Source organism: Cyprinus carpio, chromosome B20 (genome assembly GCF_018340385.1).
Source record: "Cyprinus carpio isolate SPL01 chromosome B20, ASM1834038v1, whole genome shotgun sequence".
NCBI classification, from domain to species: Eukaryota; Metazoa; Chordata; class Actinopteri; order Cypriniformes; family Cyprinidae; genus Cyprinus; species Cyprinus carpio.
In genome coordinates, this window is record NC_056616.1 from 4,041,202 (window position 1) to 4,063,389 (window position 22,188).

Sequence of the window (22,188 nt, forward strand, 5' to 3'; positions counted from 1 at the left end):
ACAAGTTGTCTCTTATCTCTCGCCTCTTATTTGTAGGCTGCAAACCAAACAGACCTTGAGAACTGGGTGACAGCCATCCATTCTGCCAGCGCTTCACATTTAGCTAAGCGTCAGGGGAAGGAGGACACTCTGCGTTTGCTGAAGAGCCAGAGCAGAGCTCTCCTGCAGAAGATCGACATGGATGGCAAAATGAAGAAAATGGCAGAGCTGCAGCTATCTGTCATCAGCGACCAGAAGAACAGGAAGGCTATCGAGAGCCAGGTGAGGAACAAAACGGATGTGGATGTGTGTGGATGTTTATGCATATGTGTGTGGTTTGTTTCAAAAGATTAAAGGCCAGGTAGTTCAGATGAGTGGTTTGCTAAATTGGGCAATTATGTCATTGATGTTGGAGTTTGAACAGAAACCACACCACAGTGCCTCCAGAGCATCCAGTTATGTAGTACATTCATTCCCACTTGACCCCCATATCCTTCTGATTCACATTATCAACATTTTATCTAAATTTTTAGGTTTTATAAAGAACATTTGATGGGTGTGGGTGCTTACTGCCAATGTGTTGTGTTGTTGTAACTACAATATTTATGTCTATTAATGCATTTCTCTCTCTTCTTCATCTCTGACCCACAGATCCTGCAATGGGAACAGAACCTGGAGAAGTTTAACCTAGAGCTCTTCCGCATGCGCTGTTACCTGGCAAGCCTGCAGGGCACAGAGCTGCCCAATCCAAAAAGCCTGCTAGCCACTGCTGGACGCCCATCTAAAATGGCGCTAGGTCGTCTGGGAATTTTTTCTGTCTCGTCCTTTCATGCGCTGGTGAGGATCTGTCACATGCTTTAAGGGAATTTTGTAAGATACCAAAAAAGGACCTCATTAAAACAATCAACCATTGAGACACACCACAAAAATTTAATTAAGATGATGCAGCAAATAATTTAAATGAGCTTGTGTTTGTGCAGATATGCACTCGTGATGAGGCCACCCTAAAGAGACGATCTCGCTCTTATCCTCGAGGTATGCGGAACAAACGAGGACTACTCTTTTCTTCACAGAAGGGATTAGACAGTCTGACAAAACGCAACCGGGAAAAGAGACAGTCCCTGTCCCAGGTAAGAGTCAGAACATGATGCGCTCTTATGCCACAACTACGCAGACAAAAACTTATTTGTAAACTGTATAGATCTATTCTAAAGGGGAGTATCACAGGTGCTATAATGTGATTCCTTGCACTTTCAGAACTTTAATATTGTATAGCACTAAACAACGTTTTGTAGTAGGAAAAAAAATGGTACACAGGCATTTTTCTTTCTTTCTTTTTTCTTTTTTCCTTGTCACATCAGTAAACTTGCTGTCTAAACAGGAACACAGAGTCCAATTTCAGAAATATTACAGAAAGGTCTTCAGCCAGATTGCATAGAGATAGCTTATTGCCAGATCAGCTTATTTATCTTTGACTGTTATCAGTCACATTGATCATTCAAACACAAGAATTGCATTTTAACAATAATTGCCAAATGCTATATATAAGAATATTCTAAATTTATTTATTATTGCAAATTAAGTCAAGTATCATCTGAAGGAAAATCAAATGCCTGTATACTATGTACTTCATTCATATTTGATAGTTATACATATTTTGTTGGGAAACAGTATGTTATAGAATATTAAAATGTAATGGAAAGTCATGGAAATCTCTATAGCCAATATAAATCTTTGTGAGTGCAACCTAAATAAAATTATTATTTCATTAATTCATCCAGTAATCAGTAACAACTGAAAAAATCATGGAAATTCTTTGGCTAGACAGTTATATATTCTGTGACCCGCCAAACCCTAACAATAAAGAATACACTTAGGGAAAATAAAAATATAAGGAGCAGTTTTCCTTTTATTAGTGTTAATCCTAATTGACATGTATGAGTACATACTAAAAGAGCTGTGATTTCGTATTGGGAGTCTTACTCTGAGGTTCACCGGCCAGTGTTTATGACTGCAGTACTGAATAGTCATTTAAGACACAGGCCTGTTTTACTCATTTAGTCCCACAGTAGTGTGGTAATGCTGTCCACAGGTGTCAGGGTGGGAAACACCGTCACACTCGCCGGATAAAACAAACAACCACTGACTCACTCATCAAAGCTTTCTCTGGAGGTCAAATGGCAGGAAAACACACAGCAGTCCTGTTCCTTTCTCTCGTCAAAGTGTTTGGGGGCTGTTTTGGAAATGCTGTTTCTGGATCAGTTCTTGTAATTAAGCCCAGATCAGCATTCCTTCTCTGAAGGGCTTTTGTGTTAACACAGAGCATGAGCTCTAAATCCACATGTATGATTATGTAGACGACCTCACGTGAGTTTAGAGCCAATCGCTCAGCGGTTCCAGACTCATAATCATCCATCCTTAAATGGACCAAACAGCCCCTAATAGTGCATGATTCCAAAGACGGTTAACTATTGCAAGCTGGAAGCAGTCTGAGAGGAGCGAGAGCTTCTACTGCACAGATGTAGAGTCTGATGCTGTGTGATTTAACAGGGTTACGGGGGGCAGTGTGATTGTTTCCAGGGGGCTTAGATGCCTTAGTCAGAGTCCAGTCAGAGTTGACATCCCTAGATAAACCGCTCAGTTGTGGTGTTGCTACTGTTTCACCTTTATTTATATAGCTCTTTATACAAAAAAAAAAAAAAAAAAAAAACTGTTCTGTGGATGTCTACCTCTGTACTTTTTTACAATCTCAGCTCTTTTCCTAAAAAATAGTCAGTGTTGAGGAGTAACTAGTTACATGTAACGGAATTATGGAAAATTTCAAGGACTGCTCTAAAATATTAGCCAACAATGTTTCAGGAGTTTAGGACACAGAATTGGTAACTGTGATTTGGTATGTCTTTTTTAAGATTAACTGTTAGATGCCTGTGTTGTCATAGCTGTGCAAAGATTTGATTTCAAAAACAGTATCATAGCTATTAAACTATTTCTTGTTATGGTTTTAAATCTGTAAATTACCTCAGAACGACCTCACAGTAAAAAGAGGTGCTAAAGTCTGGTTTTGTGGAGGCCATGCTTTAAAAATAAATTATTATAATCTTAAAGTGCCCCTATTATGGGTAATGAAAGGTTCATATTTTGGTTTTGGGAGTCCCCAACAATAGGTTGACATGCATGCAATGTCAAAAAACACTTTCATTGTCTTATAATATGCATTTATTTTTATCTTATTTGCTCAACAACTCCCAAACGATTCGCTCAATGATTCATTTTTCCAAACCCCTCCTTTACGTCAATCTAATCTGTGGTGATTGGTCTAATTTTCATTTCATCATGAGCCTGTAATGTCTGACAAAGCAGTGTTTGTGAGTGCAGTGATGCTTTGTGTACAGCGTTACCGGGGAAACAGCTATTTTTACTGCTCCAAAAGCAGCACCAAGTGGGAAAGAATGAATTTGCATTTTCATTCAGACCAACTCAAAAAGACCAACAAGTGGGCGGGAAATATGCTAATGTTTCATGTTGACGTCAACAAGAAACGGTCTTGGGATTCGTTTCAAAAACGACTCATTTCAATGATTCAGAGTTGACTCTTTCTTTTGATAGACAATAACTTTATACACGGTGCACTTTCAGATTTAAAACTTTGCAGGATGTTTTCATTCACTAGAGCTGTGTTACACACTGCATGAAAGGTCATTTTCAAAAATCCAGAATAGGGGCACTTTAAATCAAACCATGAAGGATTCTGAAAGTCTGACAGTAATCAGTGTTGAGTAAATGTTTGAAAATAAAATGAAATTTAGAAAAGTAATCAGTTACATTACTTATAATAAAGTAATTAAAATAGTTACACTACTTGTTACAGTTTAAATAGGGTAACTTGTAATCTGTAAAATAGTACATTTCCAAAGTAACCTTCCCAACATTGAGAATAGTCCACTTTGCAACTACATGACTAGTCATTAGAGAATTAGTAGACTGTTTAATATTTGCTAAAATTTTATTTTGGTGGTCCCCAACATACAGTACCTTCTACAGGTTATACGTAACTTTGTTGGTTGCTTGGTTTTTCAGCCTAACATGGTTGGCTGGTCTTATAGCTGGTTTAAGTTGGAAGAGGCTAGTTTTAGCTGGTCTCCCAGCTTAGCCAAGCTAGCATTTAGCTAGTTTGTTCCAGCCTGACCAGATAAATAAGTGGTTAAAACAAGCTACGTATGACCAGGCTTGAAGACCAGCTAAAACCAGCCAACCAGCTTATACTGTTTCTTTTTTTAACAGGGTTTGTTGTGTTTTTAGCTTAGCAACATGATAACATCATATTCAACTGTAACAATAAGTTGAGTTTCCTGTGCACTTCACATGAGTAGCACTATTAGTGACGGGAACATTGTTGCTCATAAAGAATGTTTCAGTTCTGTCAGTTGTGAGGTTTAATTCACTGTAAGATAGGATGCTTCTTAAGCTAGCTGCCAGTCTATTGTGAGGAGTCCACCTCACTGCAGGAACAAAGCTTATGTCAGTTTTGGTATTTTTGGTTTTGCCTTTTCAGTTAACTGTAGAGGACACGACATACCCTTGTCTGTTTGTATAGACTACATCCATATAATAAGTGTGTGTTCATGTGTCAGCAGGAGGACGTTGAGTGCACGGGTGTCTTGGGTGAGGGGAAGCCGTGTCTGATTTGGGCTGATCCATCTGTCTGCTTTTATAGACCTATAATTTTAGCATCTTCCAGACCTCTCATTATTTCCCAGGGTTATTTCTGCTGTGATCTGCAATCAGAATAGTATCAAAGCTGGCGCCTCAGATCGATGGTTTCTAATTAAGGCACATAGATAGAAACATGTTGCTTTTTTGAGCCTGGATGCTGCTCTGCATTTCTTACGATGCACATTAATGTGTCTCTGTATGTGTGTTTGTGATGCAGATATTTGAAGGATATTCTACTGGATCATTTGGCCATCCATCCACGCAAAGCAGCTCAGAGGTAATTACACCACTCTAAAATAACTACATATCATAAAGTAACAAGTAGTGCTGTCAAACGATTAATCGCATCCAAAATAAAAGTTTTTGCTCACATAATATAAGTGCGTGTACTGTGTATATTTATTATGTATCTATAAATGCAAACAAATGCATGTATATATTCAATCATTTTATATATATTAATATATACATGTAAATATTTTAAAAATATATACTGTATGTCTGTGCCTTTATATATATATATATATATATATATATATATATGTGTGTGTGTGTGTGTGTGTGTGTGTAATAAATATACACAGTACACACACTTATATTATGTATACAAAAACTTTTATTTTGGATGCGATTAATCGTGATTAATCGTTTGACAGCACTAAAATCACACCATGTTAGCTCTTGTGAAAAAGACTATTTCTTAACACACTTAGGAAATATTTCTTAACACTTTAGTACACTTTTTAAAAAGTGGACATTATAAAAATGTGCAATTAAAATCATCATCATGTAATAATATTTTGTTCATTTATATTTTTTAATTAATATTTTTTGTTACATTTTTAAATATGTTAAATTTTTACTTTTGTCCATTTAAAATCCCAGTTTTTAAACTAGAAACAAATGGCGATAATTAATTATATCATTGCATACTTTTCATCTTAAATTAGCTGCCTCTTAAATAACTGCTGTTTTAAAAAGAGTATCTACACTTATAAATAAATCATCAGAATATCCTCATCAACAAACAACATAAAAAAAACAGCTTCCTAAAGTCTGTTAAGACATCTTATATTATTCAGCAGCTCTTGCAATGTCAAATCCCCATGTTGAGGATGCAGCTGAAGGACAATAGAATTGCTCTGAACGAACCTCCCCCATTCTGGCCATTTCTCCACCCCCTGATCTGTTTGCGCTGCATAATGTCAACAGATCAGCAGGTTGTTGTGACAGCTGTGTGAGTTGAGTCAGTGAAAAGGGACTTGACCCCCTTTCTCCCTCTCACAGAATAGGGAGCGCGCTAAAGATCCATATTAGTGTTGCTGGCACCTGGCTTTGACCCAGCATGCTGGCTCAGAACAAGAGCAGAGGAAAGACTGAGTGGATTTTTCCTCACGTTTTGTTTGCTAAAAAGGCAGCTGAAAATTAAATGCTATGTTCCAGCATCAAGCATCAAGTACTTTAAATGTGCTTTAGTATGCTAGTCAACACATCAAAAATAATTGTACTTTAAAATGTGTCAAAAGATCAGTAAAACATGATATAAAATGTTCAGTTTGACATTATTACAAAGTGCATTTTAAAATTGTGTTCAAGCGTGTTAGTCATGTAAGTAATCTTCTAATCTCGTAATTACACTTATTTCATGAATAGCTACTATATGATTTTTAAGTATAGTTTTAAAAATATACTTTTAAGTTTTGAAGGACACTACAGGTGCACATTCAGAACAATAAAGCACACTTTTTTTTCACAAGGGACACCATAAAAGATCATAGTGATATCATACTGTTATTGGGAAAATGCTATTGTGATACTGTCAAATTGATAGCATTGCTTCTTTCAGCTACTTCCCCAAACTATATCCTACTTTTTGTGCATATTAATTGCATTGCATGTAGATGTAGAAACTGAATAGAGTTGAAAATAAGATTGACAGCATTGTTTATTTTTCAAATATTCATTTTGCAACACACTGCAGTTTAAACATGTATCATTTCATATAGCTGCTGGTTATATATATCTATGCTAATAGCAAAAAAAAAACTTTTGTGTAGGTGTAGCAGAAAAAACATGGTTCTGATGTACACAATGAATGCATTGAGACTTTATTTTTAGTTATATAAACCAACTAATATTAAATAAAGTAAATTATCAATATCATAATTCATACTGAGTAAGATACTGAATTGTAGCCTACTTGAACTATAGGCTAAATGTTTGTTCTTTTTCTTCATTTGTGTTCTCGCGTGTTTCTAGCAGAAGCTGGACGGCTTTACCAAATTGCATGTAACAGCGCCACCTGAAGGTAACCCGTGGGAATGCAGTCTGGAAAGCCGGGTGTTTGTGCTCATGCCGGACACTCAGGTGGTCAGTGTGCCAGTCAAACAGGACTCTGTGGTTGCTGATGTTCTCTCAGTGGCCTGCAAGGTAATCTAGTCACCTCTCACAGACCTACTGACCTCAACTGGCAATGACCAGACACATACAGTATCAACTGCTAAAGTTCATGCATTTGCATTTTCTGTCCTTTGTGGTCTCTTGTGGCTGGTTCAGACCTCATGGAATGACAGAAAGAGTGTGTAATAGCTTGATGTTGTCACAGGATGCATTTGCTTTAAGATCATTCAGTAACCCATTACACATTCTGTACACCGTATCGATTTTAATATGAATGTGATGGTGGATATCACTGTTTTTTGTAGATAAAGCAGCTTGACCCATCTATGCACTGCCTGCACACGAGGAGACATTTGGGACAAGATGTGGAGAGAAGCACTCCAGCACCCACAGACCTCCTAAAAACCCTGGTTAGGATGAACACACACTTTATAAAGCAGATCGTTCAAACTAAACTCTATTTAGATCAGTATTGCCTATATAATAGCCATCTTAACCAGTTTGTTCTGTTAACCTACTAACATTGCTTATCTGAAACTAGTTGGATTGGAAGCATGTCAAAACCAGTCTAAGCTGTTTTTTTTTCTGTTATACACACTCATTTCAGAAAACCTTGCTTTATCATAAAGCAATAATGATGCTCTGCTCTTGTTTAACAGGTCTATGATGAACTGGAAGTTTGGCCTGTCAATGTGTTGACCATAAACATGTCCCGACCGGACACAACCGTAGACTTTGGTGAGTTACTGTACAGCAGGAAGTGAATATTTCTTCACTCTCATAATTTACATAATTCCCCCACTCTTGTATTGTTCAGAAACTGAACCTGATTGAACTGTACTTTCATGTAATATTAATGAAAAAAGGACACTTAAATGTACGGATAGTTTAGTCCGTTTTGGGTGAACTATCCCTTTAAAGAAAGTCCAGTTGAGTTGTAAGTGCTAAGATGACTCATTCAGTTCCACTGTATGGAAGAGTGCAGCTTGGGCATTCTGCTGAACATCTGCTTTGACTAAAAAGTCAATTTTGACAGAATTTTCCTGCCAACATGTTGAAAGAATTCTGGCAATGATTGATTGAATTTTACGGCTCTCTGCAGGTTTTGCGGTCACAGGTCATGTGGATGGTGCCAGGAGAAGTCATGTGTATGTGAGTGAGGTGAATCCTGAAGGCCTGGCGTCTATTGAAGGTAACATTTCAGTGTTTCTTATACTCTGATTTGAAATGCTGTTATGATTGATTGAATGCGTTGTGATTTATTTGTATAATGTGTATTGTTTTTGTAGGTCTGAAAGCTGGAGATGAGATCTTGACTCTAAATGGAGTGAGTGTGGCCTCTCTCGACCTCGCCTTCATGCAGAGCTTCTTCAGCCAACAAGAACTCCATCTCGTCCTGAGACGCGAGGATAACAGCACAGACGACCAGAGCTCTGTCTGGCCAGACTGTGACCCCAGTGAAGCTGATCCACCCCAGCCTCCTCGAGCCAACAACATTCACCTGGAGCAGTGGACCACAGGTAGAAAAGTGTTTATAACGGTCTACTATTAAGACTACCATTCAAAAGTATGGGGTCAGACAAGATTTCTTAACTTTCTTTTTTTATTATATTATTTTTTCTCATTTTTTTTCTTTAAAAAAAATAAAGATTAATGTTAAAAAAAATAGCATTAATTATTTTTTAAAGATTGTTTTTTTTTATGTTTTTGAAAGAAGTGTCATCAGGCCTGCATTTATTTGATTAAAATACAGTGAAAACAGTATTACTGTGAAATATTATTACAGTTTAAAATAGCTGTTTTCTGTTTTGATATATTTTAAAATGAAATGTATACAAGTGTGAATTTTCAGCAGCCATTACTCCAGTCTTCATTTTCACACAATCCTTCGGAAATCATTATAATAAGCAGATTTGGTTCTCAAGAAACATTTCTTATTATCATCAATCTTGAAAACAGTTGAGGCGCTTAATATTTTTGTGGAAACCGTGATACATTTTTTTTTTTCAGGATTCTTCAACAATTGAAACTTCAAGCATTTATTTGAAATAGAAATTTTTGCAACAATTTAAAAGCCTTTACTGTAACTTTTGAGCAGTTTAATGTATTAAAGTATGAATTTCTTAAAAACAAACAAATAAATAAATCTTACTGTACCCAAACATTTGAATAGCATTATATTTTGCCTTTATATCTTTGCACATAAAATTGGATGTGCCCTTTTTTTCTGCATTAACCCTTCATAACCTGCAGAGGGCAACAAACTTTGTGTTTGACTCTTATTGGTGGTCTGGGTATATATTTCTGCATACTATTTCCAGGGTGTCATGTGGCTATTTTTTTAAAGGGGCACCAATGGTCCTGGCTCATACCATGCCCTTTTTAGAAAAAAAAAACAAAACAAAACAAAACATTAAATAATTGAAAGTTAAACAGTTAAAAAAAATTTAATGTAAAATAATGCACATTTTTACCTACAGTAATCATGCATTTAACAACAGTAGTCATCAGTAAACATTATCCAACAAGTTTTATTTTATTTTGTAAATAGCATTTAAAATGTATTTGGTTACCCATCAGTTTGACTGGGCATTAGTGAAGAAACTGCCTGCTCTTTAGACATACTGCAAACAATGAAACGACTCCTGCTGTTTTTATGATGAGAACCTAACGATGGACTGCTTGTTTCGCAGCATGACGCTGTCAAAATGCCCAGACATAAACTATTATAGCACAGGGCCCTTCGCAGACAACAAGACTGTTATTCCCTACAGGACAGCATTTCCTGTAGAGCGTTTTGTAACATTATTCTAACTGTAAACCCAGTACATATTAGGTTTTCCCATTTGATGCATTGCCAAGCTTTGAAGAATCAGAGACATACGGCCTGCATGCAGAGTTTGTGAGATCAGATCAATGGCGGTTAATAAAGGTCAAATGCTTGCATGGGTCAGACTATGGAGAGAGAGCTAATGAGCCTCGAGTGTGTTTATTTCACTCTCTATCACCGTGACTCAACACGTCTTACTTTAGTAATCAGCCCCACTCTTTCAATAACATCTTTTCCTTCTCTTCCTCTCCCTCAGCTCCAGCTCAGGAGCAGGAGTTTCCCGAGGGCTCTGTGGCGCCTACTTTGGAGGAGCTGAACGATAAGGCTGAGCGGGGCAGAAAGGTAAGCCGAGGGGATGAGGAATGAGATTTAGGAGGTGTGAGCTGCTTGTGTTGAGGCTGGCTGGTGTGATCAGGATTACGGTGGCTGTTGTGAGGTCGTGCTCAACAGAATTCCACAGTCTCACTGCACACTTGGCAGCTGCAGACAATAAGATTTGACTTTAATTGCTATGGCAGGTTTAAAATGTAAAATGCATGGCAAAAAGCACTACACATATAGAAAAACATATATAAAAAATATACAATTTCAACACAAAATTTTTTACACAAATTCATCAATTTTATTTTCAGAAATTTTAAATACTTTCACATGGTTAAAAAATTCAATTAATAATGAATACTTTTAGTTACCATGGATGCATTAAATTGTTCAGTAAACAGTAAAACTTTCACATGGTTACAAAATGCTATTTCAAAAAATTCTGAAAATAATACTAAAAAAAGAATACCAAAAAAACCACAAAAAAAAATTTCCACAAATTGATAAAAAAATCAGCATATAATAATTATTTATCAATAAATCAGAAAATTAAAATCATTACTGATAAGGATAAATGTTTCTTGATCACTACATCAGCATATTAGAATGATTTCTGAAGAATGCTGAAAATGCAGTATTTTCTTTAGGAATTACTTATATTTTACAATATATTAAAATAATAAAAGAGTTCTTTTAAATTGAAAAAAAATATTTAACAATATTACAGTTATTGCTGTATTTCGGATCAAATAAATGCAGCTTTTGGCATAGTTCTTTTAAGGCATACACATGACATTTGATTTAACATCATATTGACAAATATCACAGTCTAGTTTGGTCAAAATGATATTTCATCTGATTGAAGAACTAAACACTGAACAAACAGTCAGTTTGGTCGATCAATTGGTACAAAGCAATCAAAGGTCAAAATGATATTTCATCTGATTGAAGCAATCACCATTGCAGGACATTTCAGTGCTAAAAACAGAAGTATATAAAATCTTTTTAAAAGCTTATAAAGTCTAAAGATACATTTTTAACTATATCACACAGCTCTTGTGGTGAAATGTTGATTGAGGTTTCTCTCTTTGACGTTTGCTATTTGTTAATTAAACAAACTGCTGCTTTATTGCAGTAAAATAACATAGCATATCACCATTTACAATTAATACATAATCAAAGACAACAGACACAAAAGAAAAAAAAAAAGAGAATGTAGTAGAGAGAGAGAGAGAGAGAGAGGGAGAGAGAGAGAGAGATTAGCATGTGCCTGCAGCAGACAGAGTGTTTCAGTGTCTGTAGTCTAGTGCATGTACAGAGGAGAGATCCGAGGTCATGTGTCGGCTGGTGGGACAGAACAGTGCAGAAGAAGCTGAAGAGGAAGTCTGTGCGCTCTTCCCGCTGAAGACCCTCAAAGCCCTTGAATGGGAACAGACCCTCAAATATATCCCCAGCGTTTTGGCTTCTTGGGATTGTACTGTTTCATGGGGTGTTTCCCCTTGATGTTGGTGGGTCTGCTGGATGACATGAGCGCGTGTGGGAGCTGTGAGTGCATCTCACTGGTACTGACATCATTTCTCAGGCTTTGTTTTTTGTGGTTATATAGTGGTTGTTTAGTGTTTTTATGGTAACATTTTATAACACTGTACATATACATTATTATAACATTTAATAATATGTAAAAGATCTTTAAAGCATGAGTCAATGTAAGTAAGCCATTTGTAGACTGCATGCATTTGGGGCAGGACTATCCGCTTTACTGACCAATAGCAGATCTTTGAAAATTTGATTCATATATTTTCATCATATATCATATTTCATCAGATGTGTATGATCAGAAATGTAATTTCATCAGATATAATCATAATCTGATTTAAATGTTATGCATTATATAGTGGTCATTTTATAAAACTTAAATAAGACTTGTCTAACTTTTTTATAGTAGTATTTAATAACAATAACTTGGCCATTTAGGTTGTACATTGGGGGGGGAAAGCGTTGCATTGTGCTTGTTAACTATTTTTTGAGAAATATGAGAAAGCGGATGAAGTAAAATTTGATATAATAATTATATAAACTACTTTTTATATTATTTATGCTTTCTGGCAGAAATTGAGTTAATTGTACATTTTCAGTTTTTCTGACCAATGACAGAAATTTGGATAAAAAAATGACATATACATTCATATCTGATATCTTCTTCTTAATAACTTGTTTAATAGGACTTTACATAATAACTTAAATAACGCTGATCTAAATATTTAATATTTAGTACAAAATTGATTATTCCTGGAATATTCGCCAATATACATTGATTAAACATTGTACTGTACATTGATTATGTTTCACTGTGCTTGTTAACTATTTTACAGAAAATATGTAGCCTATTATTTATTATATATAAACAAACAGTTTTATAAAATTGAATATAATATTATTTATCCTTTCTGGCAGAAATAGAGTTAACTGAAGTTGTCTAAATAAAAACATCTAACTTCATATTTAAAGCTTGTGTTGTTTTTCCGATGTACTGTACAATCTGAGGTGCAAGACATTTTGTGTACGATTATAAGGAGTTAAACATTAAATTCATACATTATTATGTACACAATCGTGTCATCCTTAAAAATTATATTTTCAGCAAGAAATAAAGTAGTTCCACTTACCTCATTTAAATCGATTATGTGCCCTGAATCACTGTCCTTCAAATGACCTTCTAGAATGCAGAGTAATTATTACAAGGTATGATTAAGTGTTACCTCTATGGTTATATAACTACTGGATGCACACAGTGTCTTTGGGCCGCTTTCTCATGCTGTTGTGTTCTATTGGTCTATAATTACTGTGGACATTGAAATAATCGTACTTGATTGTGCATTGTGTGTCAAAATAGGAGATTTGTTCAGAAATGCACACTTATCTATGACCTTCAAACACTCAGTTGCACTTCATTATAACTGTACACATTATGATTGTACTGAGTTTTGAAAAGAATGATCTTTTCCTCCTCTATGTGTTGAGAGCAGCTCTGCGGAGCGGCCCAGAGGGATTTATCAGTTTGTCAGCACTTTATTACCCTCTGACAGCACAGATTACGATGACAAATGGCTTGAATTTTCACCGGTGATGCTGTTTTTATGCAGCCTGGTGAAAGCGCACCACATGTGCTCTGGAGATAAAGACTTTAGGAGAGCATTTGCATTTTTGAGTCAACATTTCTTGCCCTCGGGCGCTGCCGGAGCCTGTTTCTAATGGTTCGGTTGTTTTATCCAGCAGCGCTGGATTGCATTGGTCATTGATACAGCAGTCAGTGAGTGAATGTGAGTGAGAGCAATGCATTGAAATCCCTCTGATTCCAATAGTGTTTAATTCATTTGATACATTTACTTGTCTATCTGGTGTTTTTAATATTCTTAAATACAAACAATGTGCTACTTCATCAGTCAATACCATTGCACAGCATTTTCTCCTTAAAATGTGATGCATCAAAAATAGTCTCAAAAACTTGGTTTGAAACTGCCCCGTTTCCTGTCACATAAATTTTACACTGAGTGGAGGCGGGGCTAGCATTGTTCATGCATCCACATATACTAGATAAGAATAATTTTTTTTTTTTATGGGCGGAAAAATGTCATTTTGATTATCTGAGATGAGTTTAAAGGGATACAATTAGTGACTGCAAAGGTACTTTAACATTAAGAGGAATTCTTTCTGCTTTTTTAATACAACGAAATTGCATAGCGACTGAGGCAGTGTAGCTCCAAAAATGTCATTAAAGCACTATAATAAATATTCTTAAGGCTTGTGCACTGTCATACTACAGATTTATGAGAGGAATAGACTGAAAGTGTAATTATTTGCCGATAATCCCCTCAAATCTTATTGTGACTTTAGTATATTCAAACCTGATTGGTTGCTTGTCATTTACGTAATATCTTGCCATTTTTAGAATAAGTTTTGTAAGGTGCAGATTGAATGATTTTCAGTGAAAAACTACTTTAAGGTTGTTAAAGTATAAACAATGAAAGATTTTTCATTTTTAAGTTTAGGAATTTTTTCTATTTTCAAACCAAAATGTTACTGATGAATGACAGTGTCACTAATAAATTAGTTTCTAGGCTGTTTCTGCACTTGTTTTGCCACTGAAGCTGTCTTCAAAACTTACTGAAATTGTATTTTAGTTGGAAAAAACTGTTCTTGTCACTTTACTTTAAACGACAACAGAGTGCTGAGTCCTAACAACTAGGGGAAATGAGTAAGAACTTTTGATATGGCATAAATTCAGTGGGTTTTGTGAATGAAAATGATTTTAAATTAAGACAGAAACAGTTGTGGGAAGCTAAATGACAGTGACATTAAAGTCATTCAACTGTGTTGTAGTTTGTTAATAGCGTGGATAAAAGATTGTCTTGATAAACAGATGTTTAAGAATCATAAGCTTTTGTTGGTCACTGATCTTATTTTCTGCAGTAATCCTAAAGGCGTTGGAACAATCCTATTGGCTTTTTGTCAAGGGAACCTGTTGCACTATACAGAAATGTGTCATCCCTGCAGCACTCTATTGAAAAACAGAGAACTACAAGACACTGATCTTCTGCTTTCATTTACCTCATAGAACCCAGAGACAGTGTGTAATCTCTACCAGACATTCCCAGAAGGCTCCGTCCTCGTGCCGGAGGGCCACAGGAACCCTTACTCCACTGAAAATGCTCTTGTCAGATCCTCTCCTCGTCACATGTCCGTCACAGAGCGCCTGCGCATGGTCATTCAAGAGCTGGTGGAAACAGAGAAATCCTATGTCAAGGTACAAAACCACAACTCTATTCTATTTATTTAATGCATAATGCCTTCTTCTTTATAACTGTATATTTACACTGTCATTAAACTTGTGTCCCATTGTTTAGGACCTCGGATCTCTGTTTGAGATCTATCTGAAGCCATTACAAAGAGAAACCTTCCTCAGTCATGATGAGGTACGTTTTGCAGTGTAAAATTATGTCTTTTGGAGTTTATATTGCCTAAGTCAGACCTGAGCTCATTTTTGCGCTTCATGTCTATAATTGTGGTTTTCCTCTTCCTGTAGATGGAGTCTCTGTTCGGCAGCCTGCCAGAGATGCTAGACTTTCAGAGAGTTTTCCTACAAACCCTAGAGGAGAGGACAACTTCCTCACCGGAGTACCATGAACTAGAGACTCCAGAGAAACTCAAGGTAAAATTACAGTGGTGGTGAAATTACAGATGTGTATGATTAAATCTCTGATGCATTAAATATTCAATAACTAGTCTGGATCACATGTAGTAAAAGACAGAATTAGATATTCCAGAAGGACTTTGTCAACCTTTTTTGCATTTTTATAAATTAAAAACAATGACATAAAATGGTATAGAATTATAAGTTTAAAATAAATAAAATTAGTTTTAAGATATTTTTAAAAAACTGACCAAAGACAAAGGTTTTCACTCATGGTTTCTTGGATATAACATCACAAAATCTGTCGACTGTACAGACATCATGCTTGTTGTACATTTGATAAATGATGTGTTTTTCAGTTTAAGGCACATTCTGAGTCTTTCTCTTTCAATCTCACCTCTAGAAGCTCCTCTTCTCCCTGGGCGGATCGTTCTTGTACTATGCAGATCACTTCAAGCTTTACAGCGGCTTCTGTGCCAATCACATTAAAGTGCAGAAAGTGCTGGAAAGAGGTAACACATAAACAAAAGCCTCATCTGACATGTCTCATGGCATATTTTAACTGCTATTTTAAGCTGATAGAAGATGAGCCTGGTTTATATCATTCTTTGGTTTGTCTGATGGCAGCAAAAACAGACCGGGCGTTCAAAGAGTTCCTGGAGGCGAGGAACCCCACCAAACAGCACTCGTCCACCCTGGAGTCGTACCTCATTAAACCCGTGCAGAGGGTTCTGAAGTATCCTCTGCTGCTGAGGGAGCTGGTGTCTCTCACCGACCCCGAGAGCGACGAGCACAGCCACCTCACAGGTGGGGGACCACCTAAAACCAAAATTCTGTCTTCATTTACTCATCTGACTTTCTTTTCAATTCAGTCAGCCTTTAATCCATTAGTGATTCAATATGAATTTAGTGGGTCAGTTGACAGTGTGGGTCTTTTTTTTTTGGTGCAGAGGCATTAAAGGCTATGGAGAAGGTGGCCAGTCACATAAATGAGATGCAGAAGATCTACGAGGACTACGGCACAGTGTTCGACCAATTAGTGGCAGAGCAAAGCGGCCCTGAGAAGGAGGTTCATACTATTCTAGAATAACTTTTAAAAGCATACAAGAATATATTATATGTTGTATATTTTCCCTTTATGATCTCAATATCAAGCCTGTGTGTTGTGCGTCTCAGGTTACTGAGATCTCCATGGGAGAGTTCATCATTCACAGTTCAGCACTCTGGCAAAACCCTCTGCCCTCTTTGGGCCGCATGAGAAAAGACCCTGAACTCACCCTCTTCTGTAAGTCTGATCTAATTTACTGTAACTTTCAAAACCTTGCAGTTTATGCTGTGCAGTATATGTATAATATGCACTAAGTAAGTGTTTTTATTCCTCCAGTCTTCAAGAGAGCACTCATTTTGGTGTATCGGGAAAGCAAGTTAAAGAAAAGAATGGTGAGTTGTGGAATGAAGCACATGGTCTATTTTAATTAGGTCTGTCAGTTGATAATATATATATATATATATGTGTATATATACTTTTCATGACAAATAATTAATTGAATTATTAATGTACATCAGTATTTGCTGAAAGAAGTCCCCTAATTTAAGAACATTATATTATTAGATGGGTATATTCACTGACAAAATAGACGAAAAACAATTTAGAAATCAAAATATACACTACTGCCCACAATTTTGGGGTCTGTAAGATGTCTGTTTATGCTCACCAAGGCTTCATTTATTCGATAAAAATAGCAATATTGTAAAATACTATTACAATTTAAAATAACTCTTTTCTATATTAATTTATTTTAAAACGTAATTTATTCCTGTGACACAAAGCTGCATTTTCACTCCAGTACTCCAGTATTCAGTGTCACATAATCCTTCAGAAAGCTTTCTAATGTTTGTGGAAATCATGATCATTGAGAAAGAATAGAAAGTTTAAAAGAACTTTTTTATAACAATGTAAATGTCTTTGAACAGAGGGCATGTATGAATATATCATATATTGTTATCTATACAAACAAATATATGTTTTCTTTTGGTATAATTCATGCATAAATTACAGAATTTAAGGTTTGAGGTCATGATCAATAGTGGTTTTAAGTAACATTAAATTAACAGCTATGTTTTGGTTGCTGTTCATAAGTTTTATACTGACAGCTAACAGACATTTGTATGTTCTTCCAACTAGACATCTTCACGGCCCGGGGATCTGGATCCTTTTAAATTCCGCTGGCTCATTCCTGTTTCATCCCTTCAGGTCCGACCTGGAAATTCAGCAGGTGTGTGTAACATGACCTGCCTGTGTAAACTAAGAGATGAACAAGTGTTTGATATAGATTCAATAAGAGCTTGGTTTCTGTCAGAGTGTAGACAGACCAAGAGAAATATGGTATTCAAATGAAGGATTTTAAGAACCACTTGAACGTCACTTCAGAGCTCATAATTAAAAAAAAAATTAAAAAATAATATATATATATATATATATATATATATATATATATATATATATATATATATATATATATTTCATAGAAAAGCCCTTTTAAATGACCAACTGACAAAATTAAAATCTAGTCCGTAACTTGCTTAAACTCTCTACTCTTGCCTCTTTCAGGGTCAGAAAACCCTTGTGTTTGGGAAGTTGTTCACACCAAGTCTGAAGTGGAGGGTCGACCAGAAATGTCCTTTCAGCTCTGCAGCAGGTAATATTGAAAGTCCCAGCCATTCAACATTACAAAGCTATCAACTTAAACATTTATTAGACTTTTAAAAATAACAACTTCTAAATTAAGTGAACAAAACAATCTTCACATAAACCCATTATAATAAATGTCATATTTACCTGTGTTCTTCAGCAAGTAGGAAATATACAGAAAATGAATAAAGCTCTCAAACACTAAATTAAAAATTAAATATAGATGAATCCTTAAAAGCTACAAAAGTTTTTGATTTCGATTTTCTCTTTTTTTCTTTTGGTCTTTGATTAACAGACATCACAGCAGCTGGGTTATAGGGTTATTTGGCTGCTATTACTTTAAGAGCTGCCGCTGCTGAATGTGATGCAGATCTAAGAGCATGCGCTACGAACAGGGGTGTAACGATTCACTTAACTTATGATTCGATTCACAATTTAGTTTTCTCCTCAGACAGGGTTTTCGATTCGATTCACAATTTTGTTTTCTCGATTCGATTCACGATTTTCTTTTTTACACAATTAGATTTGACAAATTACAAATTAAATGTGTTCTTTTATTATTGCTTGGACAAAATGCTGCATGTTTCTTTGTGAAATTGAAATATAACTATAATAATATACTAATATAGCACTAGCATATATTGCTCTTTTGTTGGTTTTGATTACTTCTGATGTCCTCATTTGTAACTTATTTTGGATAAAGCATCTGCTAATGAATGTGAATTTAAATATAATGTAACATGTATAATAACAAAACTAAATCGAAATTTTAAAACATTCTCCTCAAAAAATATGTACACACAAATAAAATAAATCACTTCATATAAACTACCCTTTGTCTGTGCTCTTTCCTCTTATTTACTGTTTTAATCATGATCCAAACAAAGATGCTGCATACATGCAACATGAGCAGTTTTTAATCTAAATTATATTGTATAATTTCTCTGACTTCAGTTTTGTGAAACTTTACATAAAAAATATCTGGATGAAACGGAAACAGCAGATGAGCTGAATGAGAAGCAGATTCACTCTCTGCCAGCAGGTGGTGCTTAAAGAGTTTCCTTGGTTTCTGCTGTAAACAATTATGAACTTTAATACACAATTAAACATACTCAACATAAAAACAAAAAAAAAAAAAAACCCTAAACTAATTAAAAACAGTTTAGCATTCTCCTCAGACATACATTCATATAAACTACCCCTAACTGAATTGCGATTTGTTAAGCATCTCAACCGATTTGAATCGTCACATATTTGAATCGATTTTCAAGCGGCTTGGGGTTAATTGTTATATTCCTAGCTACGAGCACAGTATAGCAGCTGACAGGACAGGAAAATTCATTTTCACTGACATATGGCCTGACAACATCCCATCTGTCCGCAGTACACTTATGTTATACTGAGGGTCCTCGTCACCAGTACCCTTTCCGCGCTCATTTGACTCGCGTCCGGCATTGAGGTGAAGTTGGAGTGCGCATCTGAAAAGTCTCTCATTCAGTGTGGTCGTAAAGACATACTGAATCTAAATAAATGCAATTCATGTCAAGAAACTCTAGCTCCCCCTCTGAGTTAACTGCATTAAATATTTGAACGCCGTTAAACTGGAAAAATCAACGTTAACGCATTAGCACGCTAATTTTGATAGCATTAATTGAAAGTCAAAAAAAGTGCGCTTATTAAAAGCGTGTCTTTGAAAGTGAGCCTTGTATTTAATATCTGCAAGTACCACTATTTGCATTATTTTAAGCTTTTAAATGCAATTTTTAAATGTTTTTCATCTTGTTTTGTGTGCAGAAACCTGGAGAACAAGGCTAATGCGGTGAGGGCGATCCGCACTCTTCTGAGAGAGAACGCCAAGCGGACGGCTCCAATCGAGCGACAATTTAAAGATCTAAATTCTAACTTCACCTTCCCCCGGAGAAGCCACCCAGGAGCACTTAGAACAAACTCCTGTCAGCGGCTGCCACCACAGTCTGACGAGCCTAAAGCTTCAGACTCAGATGAGGGCAGACTGCTTGACGGATACGCTCACTCCGAACCTCCCCTCAGGCCCTCTAGAGGCCAGAGCTCTACTCTGAGCAAGAGATCCACATTGTGCTCCCTGACCAGCGCTTTGGAAGCTCAACTCCAGAGATTGAACTTCGTAGAAGAACCACAAGGAATGAGTAAGAGCAGTACCAGCAGCCTTCAGGGCAGTCAGGTGACTCTGCTGGAAGACACTCCAGGTCTTGACCTCAACACCCTGCTGGCCAGGGACTACAGCGTGCAGAGTTTTGGATCAGTAGTTAACGAGGATTGTTTTTACGACACGGTCCTGGGAATCCAAAAAGCTGCCATCCCCACCCTGTAGAGGAAGCTGGTGCTATAAAGATTAAATGCACTAAAACATGATTATTGTGCCTTGATATGAACAGCTTTTACACAGCCAGCTTTATATCAGCTCTGTCACAAAATCTAGTGAGCTGCCTACCTGGATGCCATTTTAAAGCATAAAAGGCATTATAATTATGTTGCCTTCTAAGGCATCTTTGCTCAAGTTCTAAAGCAGTATCACATGTTTTCCTATCAGAAATTATCCAATAAAATGACTATAAATATACTTATTCAATACTGAGAAGTTTAAAAGAATTAAGATTTATAATGTTTTTGAAAAAAAAAAAGTCTCATTCTTATTTGATCAAAAAATAAAAACATTTAATTAAACATTAATCATTTATTCTAACATTTAAAAAAGAAAAAGAAAAACTTAATTATTCCAAACTTTTTGACTGGTATTATGTAATAAAGGTTTCATTTAAACAGGGTCCTTATAGTCTTAGAAAACTTGGATACATGAGGAAATATGATAAAAACTTTAAAAAATAGTATAAAAAATAAGATTTATAGACCTGGAAAATTCATGGAAATTAAAATAATAAAGATAAAATTAAATAAAAATTAAATACTTAAACTGATTCGTGAAAGACTGGAAAATTGAAATAAATAAATCCCAAAAAATTCAGTAAATTCATTGGTTAAAATTAGATCCTTGAAGAACATATCATATGGAATTCTGAATCGTATTTAATTATACTTATTTTAGTTAATTTAATCTCTGGACACTGACAGTTGAAAACAAAACTCTTACTACAGCAGATGTACAAAAGGAAACCTATTGTTGTGGACAACTGGGGCCTTGGAGTAAAAAAGGCTGAGAGCCTGTGTTTTTTGTGCAACTGAGCGGAGTGTCCCAGAACAGTCCCTTCTGAGAGTTTCATCTGGGTAGTCAGCTCACTAGAGTTTGGGACAGAGTGGATGAACAAATGGATGATCCTTCCTAAAATTCACAGTTTACTTATCGAGAGCATTCCATATGAGCTGACACATGTATTATTAACACACGAGCAAAGACTGTTTCACTGTACGTGAATACTGTAGCTTTACATTTGTATTTGCTTGTTTGACAAAGGCTTTTATCAGCGCAAGACTGAAATAGCTTGATTTCAATGAGATGGGCAAGTTTTCATAAACCTAAAGTCTGAATATAAAATATTTTGTCTAAATAATGCTTGTATATGTTTCTTACAGGATTGTTGTGTGCACATTTGTAATGTGTGTGTGTGTTTTTTTTTAAATAATTATTATTCAAAGGCATGTTTTACAGATTTCTTTGTAGTTTAACCTTGAAAATACTGTTATTACTGTTAAGATATGAATGTTGATATGCTCTGTTTTCAGTTATGGTTATTGTAATTTATTTGTAAAAATATTCTGTATGACTTAGCTAAACATACTTTGTGAAAATGATTTTGTTTTAATATTTAATAAAGCCTGTTCTATAATATGCATTGATATCATTAAAATCTTACAAATATCCATCTCCTACATCATAAACCATATTCAACCAGGCAGGCAGAAACAAGATAATAAATGAAAAAAATGAAAGCAAAAATGCCTTGACAACACATTTGCTGCCAATCAAACCATACTTTTAATATGCAGTTAAGTGGAGCTGATTTTTTTATTTATTTATTTTTTATGATCACCCTGTATACTGCAATGTCTTTGAAAAGGTTTAGAGAT

The 22,188-nt window shown here is 35.6% G+C and overlaps 1 protein-coding gene across 2 annotated transcripts in view; it reads left to right on the forward strand.

The window, feature by feature from the left end:
- LOC109059490 (rho guanine nucleotide exchange factor TIAM2) overlaps positions 1-21,954 on the forward strand; it is a 48,680-nt gene extending 26,726 nt beyond the window's left edge. Inside the window, exons 6-26 of one of the 2 annotated variants that reach the window (XM_042746227.1) lie at positions 37-261; positions 631-816; positions 960-1,109; positions 4,910-4,969; positions 6,952-7,122; positions 7,398-7,502; positions 7,752-7,830; positions 8,195-8,284; positions 8,382-8,612; positions 10,179-10,264; positions 14,859-15,047; positions 15,148-15,216; positions 15,327-15,452; positions 15,838-15,946; positions 16,062-16,241; positions 16,385-16,503; positions 16,611-16,719; positions 16,819-16,874; positions 17,620-17,710; positions 18,046-18,133; positions 19,921-21,954. In XM_042746227.1, coding sequence (XP_042602161.1) covers positions 37-261; positions 631-816; positions 960-1,109; positions 4,910-4,969; positions 6,952-7,122; positions 7,398-7,502; positions 7,752-7,830; positions 8,195-8,284; positions 8,382-8,612; positions 10,179-10,264; positions 14,859-15,047; positions 15,148-15,216; positions 15,327-15,452; positions 15,838-15,946; positions 16,062-16,241; positions 16,385-16,503; positions 16,611-16,719; positions 16,819-16,874; positions 17,620-17,710; positions 18,046-18,133; positions 19,921-20,476 — 3,075 coding nt within the window. In that variant the 3' untranslated portion in view covers positions 20,477-21,954. The remainder of the gene's footprint in view (positions 1-36; positions 262-630; positions 817-959; positions 1,110-4,909; positions 4,970-6,951; positions 7,123-7,397; positions 7,503-7,751; positions 7,831-8,194; positions 8,285-8,381; positions 8,613-10,178; positions 10,265-14,858; positions 15,048-15,147; positions 15,217-15,326; positions 15,453-15,837; positions 15,947-16,061; positions 16,242-16,384; positions 16,504-16,610; positions 16,720-16,818; positions 16,875-17,619; positions 17,711-18,045; positions 18,134-19,920) is intronic. The other variant, XM_042746228.1, reaches the window with a different exon arrangement.
- Positions 21,955-22,188: the final 234 nt, after the last annotated feature.